The sequence below is a fragment of the Physcomitrium patens genome, chromosome 7, assembly GCF_059467195.1.
Source record: "Physcomitrium patens ecotype Gransden chromosome 7, ASM5946719v1, whole genome shotgun sequence".
NCBI lineage: Eukaryota > Viridiplantae > Streptophyta > Bryopsida > Funariales > Funariaceae > Physcomitrium > Physcomitrium patens.
The window spans coordinates 5,219,405-5,234,245 of NC_143416.1; the positions used below are offsets into that span (position 1 = coordinate 5,219,405).

A 14,841-nucleotide genomic window follows, 5' to 3' on the forward strand; every position below is an offset into this window, starting at 1 on the left:
TTTAGATAGTGTTGTGGCTTGTTTTAGATCAACAAAAAAATTGCAACTTTTTGTGTGGGCGTGTACACTTCAGTGTCAGACATGGCTGATAAGTTTTATGCTGAAATGCAAAGAAAGTATTACATAACTCCCAAATCTTATTTGGATTGTGTGAATCTATATATTACATTATTGAATGAAAAACGACTTGAAAGCATCAGTGCTCAAGATCGTTTCTTAAATGGTCTCAACAAGTTAAAGGAAACCAATGAGCTGATTGCAACAATGAAGGTTTGCTCTAGTACCCTGTGCTTACTCTCAAAATACAAATTAATTGAATTTGTATTACTTGATAAACTCAATTCTAGAATTGTGATGTAAAACCAGACAATTTTTTCTTTTCAATTAAATTTTAATAACAGAATCAGTGCAATCACAAGTGATGTTATTACTTTGTTATTTTATTTCTGACATTGTAGTGTAATTCAAACAATTTGTTTAAGAAACTTTACTTGATACAAATAGAAATATCTCTTTGTGAACCATTTTCTCCCCTTTAATTAATTATGTTTTGACAGGTTGAGTTGGACGAATTGGCACCAATTTTAGCAGAAAAATCAGATATTACAAATAAACTACTCGCCCAAGTTGCAAGTGATCAAGCAGCTGCACAAACTGTAATAACACTATTTAACAAAATGAAATAATCATTATAACCAATGAAAATATGATTCTTTATTCATGAGATACTATCAAAGTAGAATCTACATTAGTTTAGCAATGATATTGGTAAAAGTAGCTCACTTTATTATAACAATAAAAATAAACAAAGAACACAAAGACATTAAAATGATAATAACAGTAGAAGCTGCAACTTCACACATTGTGACATTAATTTTCATTTCAAAAATTTGAACAATAATTTAAAATATAAGTCCCCCCCCCCCTCCACTCCTTTCAGGCATTTCTCTTTCTTATTTTTCTTCCTTCATTTAAAAAATATATATCCAAGAGTAACAGTTCTTCTTGAGAAATGCCTGAAAGCAAGATGGTGAAAGAGGAACTAATCTCTACTTCTACACAAACATACAAACAAACATAAAATAAGAAAGACAAAATAAAATGAATTGTAATGCATTAGAAATTGGGGTCATGTGCAGGTGAAAGACATAGTGGCACAAGAAGAGGCCCAAGTGAAAGTGCAAGCAGAATCCACACAATTAATCAAGGATGATGCCCAACGGGACTTAAATGCGGCATTGCCCGCCTTGAATGCTGCATTGGCGGCCCTCAACTCTCTCAACAAAAACGACATCACGGAAATCAAATCCTTCTCCAAACCCCCTCTCTTGGTCCTCACCACCATGGAAGCCGTGTGCATTCTTTTTGGCCAAAAACCTGATTGGGACACTGCCAAAAAAGTAAACAATAACTTAATAAATCAATCAATTAATCAATCAATAAACAAATTTATTAACTTTGCTACCTGCTGCAAATTTTTTCAATATGTTTGTGGAAGTAAATAAATGAATTAACAAATATTTAATTACACCAGTCACTAGGCAAATTTATAAAGTTATCTTGTGCATAGTCTTTCACTCTTATTTCTGTGAGAAATGATGAATTGTATTGGAAAGATATTTAATTATACATAGTTTTGCTTGGTTTTATGTGTAGGTTATGAGTGATACAGGGTTCATCAAATCCCTGATTGAGTTTGACAAAGATAATATTTCAGAAGTCATGCAGAAGAAGCTGTCAGTGTACATAAACAACCCAAATTTTCTACCAGAATTTGTGGTGAAACAAAGCAAAGCAGCCACGAGTCTGTGTATGTGGGTGAGGGCCATGGATGTCTATGCTAATGTGTCCAAAGTTGTTGCCCCTAAAAAAATTGTAAGCCCACTACATTTTTAATATGTGTATTTTGTAATTTGGTGAATTTGAATCCAAAATGAGATACTGTTTTGAAAAGACTTGTGAGTGCATAACAACATGTAAGTCTCACATTTGAAATGGTTACTTTTACAAAGATAAAGCAGTATTATAATTTATGTACTTACTAGTATACATACATACATACATATTAAACATAATTGCTCTTGGTATCATAGGAATCTAAATAATATTAGAATTGAATTGTGCATTGCGCTTTTTGACATTATTTACAAGTGCAATTAATTGATTAATTGTTTTCTTGAAATATAAATATAAGTTCATAAAATTTTGCTCAAGAAAAGTAAACTTATAGATAAAACGAAATTAACCAATATGTTAGACTTTTGAAGGGTGGGTAATGTATTGTTGTACGTTTGCTTAATTGTAAACCTACCTGAACCAAAAAAATTATGTTTTGTTAGAATTGATCTCCATAAGTATGTATTAATACAATATTAATCTCCAGTGGTCACAATTACAATAATAATTATAATAATCACTATAGGTGTTAGCAAAAGCAGAGGCTGAGTTAATGGCTGCAGATGCCATGTTAGCACAAAAACAAACCCAATTAGCAGAAGTTGAAGAACAAGTGAATGCATTGGTTGAAAATTTAAAACGTGTAGAAAATGATTTGGCCCAATTGAAAGGGCAAGCTCTGCTCACAGAAAATCGCTTGATCAGAGCAGGAAAATTAACAGCTGCTCTTGGTGATGAAGCCGTAAATCTCAAGTCCCCTCTCAAAATATTATTTTAAACCAATTATATGTTTACAAAGTGGAAGGTCATATTTATACCCTCAATTGAATAGGCGAATTTTCTAAAAAATAAGGTTTCTTTGATATTTGTTTTTATTTTTGGCATTGAGATTGGAAAAAAATTTAAATTAAATTAAATGAATGACTTTGATTAGTTGAAAGCCTAATGTTCAACAAGACATTGAAATGTGTTGTTGGATGATTAGGTGAGGTGGAAAGAAACGGCCATAAGTATTGAAGAAAAAAGGAAATTACTTGTTGGAGATGTGTTTTTATGTTGTGCATGCATTTCCTATTATGGAGCTTTCTCTGGGGCCTACCGAGAAGTCCTTGTTGGCAATTGGATTACTTATTGCTTGGTATACACTACCACTGATTTTTTTATTTCCTTTGGTGATAAAATTAAAAGGATCCTTCATAAATTAATCACTACAAATGACAAGGTTTATTTTGATGTTAGATATTTGGAATTTGATAATTATGTTTTCTTTTACTTTGAATGAAAAATCATGTTAGGAATCAGTGTTGATCTCAATATTGCATTTATCACTTTTCTTTTTCTTTTTTTGCCATAAAATATGTTAGATTACTAACACTGAATGTGTTCTCAAGAAACTAAGCAAAGAACTATCTACAACACATTAATAAAAATAAAATAAAAACCTGAAATCTATAAAACACAATAAAATCAATACAAATTTAGATGTACAATTATTATTATTATTATTATTATTATTATTTTGAACTTTAAGGTGGATTTGTAGTTAGGTTCAAGCATCAAATTAAATTTTGTTCTACATAAAACTTGAATCCATATTTGATTCAGGAACAAAAAATACCATGCTCAGAAAATTTTACATTGCGAGGTCTGTTGGCAACACCAGTTGAGGTAAGAGAATGGAATATTTGGGGCCTTCCAAGTGATGATGTATCAGTTGATAATGGCATTCTGGTCACTCGTGGACGTAGATGGCCTCTCATGGTAGATCCCCAAGTAAGCACACACACTTACATCCACTATTTTTATTTTGTTTTAATACATTGCACAATATATTAAAAGAATATTAAAAAAATACACATGATTTAAAATAAAATAAAAAAATACTTCTCTCGTTTAGTTTAATGTAGATTTTAGAAAATCCAACTTGGGCATTGTTGACTTGTATTGATTTTGCCTTTGGACATCTTGCAAAACTATTGAAGTCTGAATTTTAAAGTGTTTTTGTAAATTCAGTCCATCATTTATTGAGAAGAAAAGTAGCTTAAGATTTTCAATGGTCAGAATAAAAATGATGACAATATCACAATGATTTTATTGCAGGGTCAAGCAAATAGTTGGATAAAAGCAATGGAAAGCAAGAATGGGTTGAGAGTTGTGCGGCTGACGGACATAAATTTGTTGAGAATTTTAGAAAGCAGCATCCGGCTTGGGAATCCTGTACTACTTGAAGATATTGGAGACACTCTTGATCCAGCTTTAGAACCCATTCTTCAAAAACAAGTTTGATTATCCCCCTACACCATTTAACTATAACTTTATTTAAATCAAAGTAAAGGATTTAAAAAGAACCAAATGTTATTACATGTCATTGAATCATGACAAAAACAATAATTTGATTTGTATTATTTACTTATTCATTTTATCAACTACAAACAAACAAAAAAAAAAAAAAAAAAACTAACTAACTATCTAACAAATAATAATTTCATGTATTTATGTTTTAACTCTTTGACCACAGATATTTTTTAAGCAAGGAAGGTGGCTCATACGAATGGGAGACACAGATGTGGACTATGACCACAACTTCAAATTATATATGACAACCAAAGTAGCGAATCCACATTACATGCCAGATGTTTGCATCAAAGTGACACTTGTGAACTTCATTGTCACAATGAGAGGATTGGAAGACCAACTATTGGGTGAGGTTGTGAGAAAGGAAAGATCCGACTTAGAGGAGCAAAATGACCGACTTGTCATCTCGATAAGTAGTGATAAAAAACAACTCAAAGACCTTGAGGACAAGATATTGAAAATGTTGAAAGAAAGTGAAGGGAATATTTTAGACAACATGGTTCTCATCAACACCTTAGAAATCTCCAAAGTGACTTCGGGGATTATCACAGAGCGTGTCAAACAAGCTGAAGTCACCGAGCAAGAGATTAGGGCAGCCCGGGAATTATATCGCATAGTTGCCAACCGTGGATCTATATTGTATTTTGTGATTAGTGATCTTGCTTTGATTGACTCAATGTATCAATACTCATTAACATTCTTTAATCACATGTTCAATCTTTGTATAGACTTGGCTCCAAAAGCCGATGGATTGAATGAACGATTGGATATCTTAGTCCACTTCATAACCGAGTATATGTACTTCAATGTTAGCCGAGGATTGTTTGAAGAGCATAAACTCACCTTCTCATTCCTCATTTGCACCACTATTATGCACCACAGTGGGTCAATTAATCCTTTGGAATGGAGGTTCTTTCTATTATATGCTGCAGGTGCTGATCCCCGCAAAGGCTCCCTACAAAAACCAAATGTGGATTGGATCCCTGAGAAAGTTTGGACCAACCTTTTGCTTTTGGAAGAGATACCCACCCGCACTTTTCAAACATTGTGTGCTGTAAGTTTTTCATTCTCAATTACCTTTTTTTAATTTTTAATTTTAATTTTATATTTTCTTTTTTTATTTAATGTAAAGTATGATGGCACTAGTTTTTATTGCTGTTTTATGATGGATTAATCACATGGAGCTTTTTTCAAACTATTTTATGTGAAACCCCATAACTGATTGTGACATAGATTCAGACATTTCAATTCATGAAACAAGATTGAATTTTCAAAATTATAGGATCTAACAGATTACTCATTATTTTTTCTTGTTTTGAATATTTTATCAAAGTTAATTGAAGAGTAATGTTACGTTTTTAGTTTATATTTACTATTTAGAATGCATACAGAATAATCAAAATTTGAAATAGCTTTAGAGTGTTACATTCAGATGCTAAACAAACTTTTGTGCATCTGTTGTAGCTTAAATTCATTGACATACAATGAAATGAATGTATATATGTACAAAACATGTTGCCTTTTAGATAGATGTCTTTTTCTTTTTATAGATTGTTTTGGAACTTTCTTAAGTCCATCATTATAATCACAAAACACCTCCAAATTAGTGACTCATGTCACACAATGCACACATTTCGAAAAAAAAAAAAAAAAAAATCTTAGTATGAAAATTTTCTTCAACAAAAAATAAAAATGACATTATATATATATATATATATATATATATATGAATAGAAATTTAACAACTTTCATGTGAAACAAACCAAAATTGGATAGGTAATTGACTTATAGAAATAACTTTTCACTGAAACAGTGTTGTATCTGTTACTTAATTGTGATATTCTTTATTTCTTTCTTACTATGTTTTAAATTAACAATTGAATATGACTGAGACAGAAGTAAAAAATTTCAATTCCAACACAAAAACCAACCCATTGCAAACCACCAGTTATGTTAACCATAAAAACCAAAATCAATCATCTTTCCACTATTTGTTGCAACTATTCCCTGCAACTCCCAAAACAAAATTAGTTTCACATTGACATCAAAAACCTGCTGTTGAATCATATGAATGCATATTAAATATTAAAAAAATAACAAAAAAATGTTAATGTATATGGCTTCAGGGCATAGCCAAAGACCCAGAGATATGGAAGCCTATATTTGTTCACTCGGACCCCCACATGCAACCCATGCCAGGGATATGGTGCACGGATGTAACCCTATTTCAGTGGCTCATGTTGCTGAAAGTCATCCGCGAGGAAAAGCTTCTCTTTGCTTGCGAGCTCTTCATTAGCAAAGAGCTGGGCAAGCAATACATTGGGTCCAAGCCCCTTTTGCTTGATGATGTGTTTCCCGATTCATCCAATGTGACCCCCATCATATTCATCCTCTCAACAGGGGCGGATCCATCTGGAATGCTACAGCGGTTTGGAGACAAGCAAGAAAGGCGTGCAGGAGAACGCCTCCACATGATATCCCTTGGTCAAGGGCAAGGCCCTATTGCAGAAACCCTAATTTCTCAAGCCAAGCGCTCTGGCGATTGGGTTTGCTTGCAAAATTGCCATCTTGCGAGCTCATGGATGACACCCATGGAACGCATCATAGAACGGTTCTCGTCCGACCGCAATGAAATCCATGTGGAGTTTCGCCTCTGGCTCACCTCCTTGCCCTCATCCAAGTTCCCCGTCTCAGTTCTCCAAGTGAGCCACTTCTTCCCCTCCCCCCTTGTTTGTTTGCACACCATTTTTCTCCATGCTTTTACATCTTCATGGGGTTGTTTAAGGTTCTTCATGCATGTGAGAATACATGTATTGACAAATTTGAACATGTTTGAATAGAATGGGATCAAGCTCACCAATGAACCTCCCAAAGGGTGCAAAGCAAATCTTTTGCAAACATATGCAAGCTTTGGGGATGAATTTGTGGAAACATGCTCTAAAAGAGCACCTTGGAAGAAATTGATGTTTTGTATCTCTTTCTTTCACGCTGGTGTGTAACTCTCAACTTTTTCCTTTTTCTTTACTTTTGCTTGTTACTTCATTGTATTTTCTTTTACTTTTTCTTAGGTTTAATTTGGTTGTTTTGGTACCCAGTGTATGAAATCTGGAGTTAATTCATTTTGATTGTTGGTTTTAGATGTCCTGCATCCACCTTGGTATAAATATTTTTTAAATGAAATATCTGTGAAAATGTGGTTTTGTATTGACAGGTTTAATATTTTTTGAACCATTGATTAGTGTCAATTTTCTAAAATTTACATCATCACACTCACATAATTTTTAGAGTTTTTACTTGTTTCTTCTTTGACAAGTGAACTAAAGAAAAGAGAGAGAAAAGATGTATTACAATTTAGATGTGTGTTAGATAATTGAAGGTTTTAGTTTTAAATATTTTTTTTCAATGAAAGGAATATAATTTTTACAGAAAGAAAGAAAGAAAAAATTCATTGTGATGTAAAAATAAAACAAAATAAAAAATAAAAAAATCTATTTCAAAGGAATTTAATAAATTTAATATATTATTGAATTTAACATGAGATGGTTCTCAAAGACCAAGGATATTTACTTGATTATTCACTTATTTGTTTTAATTGCCTCTTTCTGTCTTCATTTTTTTTTTTTTTTTTCCCCTTTATCCCAAAATTATGAACATTGAATACCACATCTTTTTCAATCATATATTATAATATCATTTGATAATTTTTCATACTTTTATAGTTTAAAAATGGAATTTTGAAAGGTTTATAGGTCTGAAATTATTATTCTGAAGTTTTGCACATATCTTTCATAATATCTCCATTTTGTTGAAGGCTTAACTTGAGAATTTAACTCATAACTAAAATTTTATTATTTTTAAATGAGAAAAGACATAAACCTGAACACGATGGCTGTATATATTTTTAATATTAAAAAACTCAATGAATGAATTAGTGAAGGGTTGTTTCACCAATGTGATTTTGATGTTATTCATAGTTTGAATAGCTCATACATTTAATGGACTATAATCAACTGATAGTAAAATATCAAAATAATTTGTAATTTTTAAAGTCAAAAAGTATTGCAAGTGAAATAATCCAGAAGATTTTATCCAGAAGATTTCAATTTTTTAAAGTCTGAAATGAAATTTCAACATGGAAATCTGAAGTTGATGTTGCTAGAAATTCACTAAACATGTAATAATCAACTTTTTTTAATCTCTCTTGTGAACATGTCAAAAAATCAGTTATACAAGAAAGGAGGAAATTTGGACCATTGGGATGGAACATAAAGTATGATTTCAACAACAGTGATTTAGAGTGTGCACTTTGTACATTGTTCATGTTTTTGGAGGAGCAAGAAGAAATCCCTTGGCCTGCATTGCTCTATGTGACAGGTTGATTTCCTTATTACCAAACTTTCTTTATATATATATATATATATATGAATAAAGTTTATTCTAGCACATGCACACACATAATCAAATACTAGCACTCTAAGTCATTCAAGTTGTTAATAGCAGATCAAATCTAATGAAAGCATTTCAAATTCACTTTATACACCTCAAAATCTACACAATGTGTTATCATGCCTTGCAGTCTCTTCTTCTAACTTTTCCACTCACAATGATAAAAGTTATCACAAATTTTTAATTTTTTTTATTAAAAAGTAAAGAATTAAGAATTAAAACCAAGATTGAGTTAAAATGCAATAAAAGCTCAACAAATCATGATCATAATCATTCAATACCCTAATTGACATGAAAAAACATAAAAAAATAAATGAAATAGGAGAAATCAATTATGGAGGGAGAGTTACGGACGACCTAGACCGACGGTGCCTCATGAGTAACCTTCGACACTTTTACAACCCAGTGGTCCTTGTAGACAGCTACAAGTTTACAAACTCAGGCATCTACAAACCACCACAAGAAGGGGTCCGACTTGATTATATAGAATACATCAGGTCATTGCCAAATAGTGAAGGACCAGATGTGTTTGGAATGCACGAGAATGCATTGATAACATTCCAACTCCAAGAAAGCAACAAGATATCAAATGTGATCTCAAGCATTCAACCACGAGCAAGTGGGGGAAGCAGAGGAAAGAGCCCCGATGAAGCTGTGGGCAATCTCGCACAACACATTGCCCTTAATTTGCCGAGTGCCTTGGACCCCCTCCTTGCCAAGCAAGCTGTGGCAACCTCTCCTTCTGGGATTAGCTCGCCTATGAGCTCGCTCACAGTGGTTCTTTTTCAAGTGGGTTTTTACTATTTTTATTTTTGTTATTGTAACAAATATTGTAGCAACATTCCTCATATAAAAAGTAACATAGAACCTTATATATAAATATCTAATTAAGGACTTTGATTGATGTTGAAATACATTAGTAAACTGAATGTGAAATAATAGGAGTTAAGAGAATTCAAATACCTTTGATATAATTTACATGTGTGTATACATGGGTAAAATTTTGAAGCTTTGGTTATATATATATATATATATATAAGTATACACACAAATAGATACGTAAAATATTTAGGAATTTAACAAACAGAGTGAGAAAAAGTGCAGGAATGTGAAAGGTTCAATAAACTATTAAGAGTGATGGTGTTCACATTAGCTGAATTGCAACGCGCAATCAAAGGATTGGTTGTTATGTCTGCTGAATTAGAAAGCATGTTTAACAACTTTTTATCAAATCAAGTACGACAACAAGATTAACTCAGAATAAAACCAAAAAACAATTCTCTCTTTTAACTATTATAATCCAATTTTGCAATACATTATGTACAATTTCTAGCACACAAACTACAAATATATGTAAATCTAAGGAAAAATCATGATGATGATCGAATTATTGTGCATGTCATAATATCTAACAAAAAAATCACACTAAAGAAATTCCACTTCAAGGACTCAACATAAACTTTAAACATTAGCATTAATTACAATAATGATAATAATAATAACAAGAATCAATGATGAAAATTATTTGAAAATTTTATAAAATGAAGATTTGAATGATTGACTTTAGGTTCCCGAACTATGGAAATCAGTGGCTTATCCATCGTTGAAGCCGCTTGCATCATGGATGATAGATTATCATAAGCGGATGGATTTCATGCTGACGTGGATTTTAACAGGAGAGCCCAAGTCATTTTGGCTTCCTGGGTTTTATTTTCCTCAGGTATTGAATGGCTTTGCAAATATTAATGCACTCCCTCAACTCTTAAATCATTGATTGAATGAATGAATATATATATATATATATATATGTGTGTGTGTGTGTATATATATGAACAATAATAGAAATTGTGATTTTTTTTATATTTAGTTTGTTATGGGAGAGTAATACTAAATATCAAGTTGAAATGTTTTATACAAAATAGTATATCATATTTATGTCTATCCATTATTTTAGTTAGTTTATATAGGTGACCACCTTCCAGTTAAAGAAATGACTTGAATGCTGTTTTCTGTGTTATCATTTGAAGAATGAAATTGACATGGAAAGTTGAAAACTTGTTATGGATTGAAAAATTGCAAAAGGTCTTTAGAGACTAGTTTTTTCAAATATTTACCAAATGAGACTTTGATGAAAATGATTTGATAAATTTATTTTTTCACTCCAACTCTTTATTCAAATCCAAGATTTATTTGTGTTTATAGTTCTTGAAACAAGCTAATTATTGCATTACCAAGAAATAAACACAAAAATTTCACATTTTAATTAATTATTATATATTTTTTTATTTTTTTTAGATTCCAGCAAATATAAACATATTAAGTGTTAATTTAATAAATAAATAATAAAAAACATTGGACCTATTGTATTTTTTTATAATTTTTAGGTATTTATATATATATATATATATATATATATATGTGTGTGTGTGTGTGTGTATTGACACAAAGACACCATCAATAATGTTTCATGTATTTCATGAGTCTGCTTAACAATTACTATGAATGATAAATCAACAAACAAGCATAAGACTATGTACAGAAATTGAAGTTAATGACTAATTCAACTTTCATGTATTTTGAAAAATCTTGTAGGGATTTATGACAGGGGCATTGCAAACACATGCTCGAAAGTATAAAATCCCTATTGATACATTGAGTTTTAGTTTCTCCGTCCTCCAAACAGAAAATGAAAATGAACTTCAAGAGGCACCCGAAAATGGGATCTACATCTACGGTCTCTATCTTGATGGCGCTCGTTGGAACCGTGATGGGCATTTCTTAGCAAAAGCCAATTCAGGTATTTTATATTCTAATTGAAACAATACAATTATTGCCACTAATAATATCAAGTTTTCAATTCAAAAACATGAGAAGTGAAAAATGTGATAAAAATTATCTGAATTTTCAGGTGAAATGTATTCAAAGCTTCCAGTGCTACATTTCATACCCATGGTCAATTATGTACCACCAGCAGCAAATTACGAGTGCCCACTTTACAAAACGCATGTGAGAGCAGGAGTTTTGACAACAACGGGAGCATCATCCAATTACATTTTGAACCTAAGCCTAAATATTGACCCTCTCACATTTCCAGACTTTTGGATTTTACAAGGAGTGGCTTCATTGTGCCAAGTTGTGTGACAACAAGGCAAGGCTTGTCACATTTATCATTTTTTGATATCACTCTTCTATTATCTTTCTTTGTATATTTTGTATTGTGGTCATGTAGGAAAAGAAAAGACAAAAAAAAAGAAAAAGAAAAAGAAAAAGAAACTACATGAGCAATAATTGTTGGGTTGACATTTTTGATGGATTTAGATTTATTGGAAAAAAGAACTGAGGTCTATTTTTTTTTGTGTTTTTATTGGGAAAGGTGATAGCCAGAGTTTCAGAACAGCTAACTAGGTTTTTAATAAATGGAACAAATGGATAGAAAAAAAACTAAGTTCATGTGGTACAATGTGATGATTCAAATATTGAATGAGTAAATTGTTCTGAAAATTTTCAGAAGAAGCTGCTTTTTATTTTTATTTTAGGGTCCAAAATGATGGACTCAACAAAATATGATTTTTTTATTTTTCTGAAAACCTCAAAATGTTGATCTTTTCATATAACTCAAATTTTTCTGTTTGAATGTGTATATATATATATTTGTTACATAGATAGTAATAAAAACCTGAGATGAAAGAGAAAAAGAGCAAGTGTTGTGTACACATGATGAAATAGTCTCCTACAATTTAATACTTTATTTAATTTTTGAAAATGATAAACATATTGAAACACTTTTGTCATTAAATTTAATATGATGTACCTTACAATAACTGTGATTTAACTATGTTATTTAACTATGGTATTCAAAAGTCATTAGATTCTATATTTATGATTTTCAATGTATAGTAATAATAATAATAATAATAATGGTTGTGTATATTTTTATGTACATATGTACATATTTACGTCACAAAATTTCCAATTCTTGAATGAAATAGTATAGAAATTGTACAAAGAATGTGAAATAGTAGAACAAGCATAATTTGATTGATAATCAAGATAAAACTTGAAGATTTTCATGGTGTCACCAAATTTCTCAAAATAGCTTCAAGTAAAACAAACAAATAAATTAAAAGAACAAAAAATCAAAAATTGTACAGTTCTGTGATATTTAAGTCGATGTTGTCCACTTGATAGTATTTCGTGGTTGTGTCTATGATTAGTGTTTTAGTTTCTTAATTTTTTAGTCTACAAATAGTGTATATAACACAAATATATATATATATATATATATAAACAGTAAGTCATGATACACTGTGATTGAAGTATTTACTTGAATAACTTTGTGATACAAATTTAGCCATACATGTATATATATATATATATATATATATATTTTTATATGTTACAAAATTTATTCTGAAATATGAAACTTATAATATTAGATATTAAAAAAATATTCATGCAAATTATCTTTGTACAATAAATCTTAGTGTAAATAATTAATCCATCATAAATTAAAAAATGACATTAAAAAAAAAAAAAAAACCAAGTCCTAATATAATTGATAGAAGATACCTAGTCTTGATGATAATTTTATTAATTCTATAATAATCCACATATATCTACAATGATTTATTTTTTTCTTCATAAATAAGATAGGTATTCTTGTTAAAAATTTTGAATGGCTTATGAAGTTTTTAGCCAAATTTTCCGGAATATGTTTCTTTAGTATAGCTAATTCATTTTATAATAAATTGTGAATTGGAAGTTGAGCTCCTTTTTGAAGATCATAACAACATAAAATTTAGCTAATATGTCAAGAATTTTTAATTTTTTTTCCTTTGTATTCTCAATTTGAATAAATAGCTCTTATAAATATTACTAGTAGATTGTTAAACTATCATAGAATACCAAATAGATTGATAAGGTTAAGTTAATAATTATAATCAAACATCATATAATGATAGGAAGAATCTAATATGACACTCATTGCACTTTGAAAGATGTTATTAATCAAGAAAAGTTAGATATTTATTTTAATTATTATTTATTATTTTTTCCTATGATTCTATGACCTCACGTGTTTGTTGTAGCCTACATGGTTATACAAAAAAAAAAAAAAATAACTATGCCATATCTAAGATGGATAATGGTTGGAATATAGGATCATTAAGAGTAAACTAAGTGATTATCTAATCAACATTGCATTGCTATTAAATTATCAAATTTATATTTCTAAGTATTGGTAGTACCACTTAGAAGTTAAGTCAAATATTGATTGTTATTACATTATATTCAATTAGCATATTGTAGTGATTTTAGATTTATGCATATTAAAAATGTTATTTTTTTTATTAAGCTTAATAATCCACTTGATGTTTGACACTCCTATAAATTTTAATAAAGAAAATTGATATTAAAAATAAAAAATCAACAAAAATTAATTGGTATTTGAATTTAATATTAATACTATCTTATTTTGATTTATTTTTAGTTTAAAAAATTATATCAAGATGAAAAAAATAATAGAATTTAATCACATTATCTATTTTGATTGTTGATTATATAAATTGATTTAAACTCTAATATAGATTAATAACTTATAAAAGTCTTAGTGATATATAGCAAAGAATAAATAAATTATAAGTAGTATTAATTAGTATTAGTAATTATTTTTAAATTAACAAATTAACTTAACAAACTAAATTAATGAGTAAATTCTCTTATTGGATGAACTTTCTTATTTGGTGATTTGTCTCTTTATATTTAAATTTATAACAATATTAGCTAAAACGACTTTAAAAAAATTGATACAAAAAATATAAATGGAGCAATCATAAGGAAAATCTTTGATAGAATGGTTTCTTTATAATCTTAACTTTTTCCTTCAAATAATTAAGTTTTTTTGCTAATATAATGAAAAATCATAAGTCTAGTACAACTTAATTTTATTTATAGATTCAAGAGCTTTTATGCATTCTGAAAAATTTAATCTATTTTATTTATTTATGCCATATCTATTTTAAATAATAAAAATAATTTAAATAATATTCTAAATTAATATAGAGACTTTGAAAATAAAAAATAATTAGATTAGAAGATATTAAAGATAAGAATTCAACAAAAATATATGAACAAGTAAAAAATGAA

General features: G+C 29.6%; 1 protein-coding gene across 18 annotated transcripts in view; it reads left to right on the forward strand.

Moving 5' to 3' along the window:
- Window positions 1-12,335, forward strand: part of LOC112284397 (uncharacterized) — a 34,922-nt gene extending 22,587 nt beyond the window's left edge. For 17 of the 18 annotated variants that reach the window (XM_073535060.2, XM_073535061.2, XM_073535062.2 and 14 more), the window contains 17 exons: window positions 28-270; window positions 558-656; window positions 1,140-1,400; window positions 1,657-1,875; window positions 2,423-2,638; window positions 2,882-3,034; window positions 3,502-3,669; window positions 3,997-4,176; window positions 4,415-5,305; window positions 6,378-6,953; window positions 7,092-7,242; window positions 8,476-8,625; window positions 9,020-9,486; window positions 9,802-9,933; window positions 10,265-10,417; window positions 11,290-11,494; window positions 11,606-12,335. In XM_073535060.2, coding sequence (XP_073391161.1) covers window positions 28-270; window positions 558-656; window positions 1,140-1,400; window positions 1,657-1,875; window positions 2,423-2,638; window positions 2,882-3,034; window positions 3,502-3,669; window positions 3,997-4,176; window positions 4,415-5,305; window positions 6,378-6,953; window positions 7,092-7,242; window positions 8,476-8,625; window positions 9,020-9,486; window positions 9,802-9,933; window positions 10,265-10,417; window positions 11,290-11,494; window positions 11,606-11,838 — 4,497 coding nt within the window. In that variant the 3' untranslated portion in view covers window positions 11,839-12,335. Of the gene's footprint in view, window positions 1-27; window positions 271-557; window positions 657-1,139; window positions 1,401-1,656; window positions 1,876-2,422; window positions 2,639-2,881; window positions 3,035-3,501; window positions 3,670-3,996; window positions 4,177-4,414; window positions 5,306-6,377; window positions 6,954-7,091; window positions 7,243-7,462; window positions 8,308-8,475; window positions 8,626-9,019; window positions 9,487-9,801; window positions 9,934-10,264; window positions 10,418-11,289; window positions 11,495-11,605 lie in introns of those variants that run through there. The other variant, XM_090251804.1, reaches the window with a different exon arrangement.
- The last annotated feature ends 2,506 nt before the right edge of the window (window positions 12,336-14,841 follow it).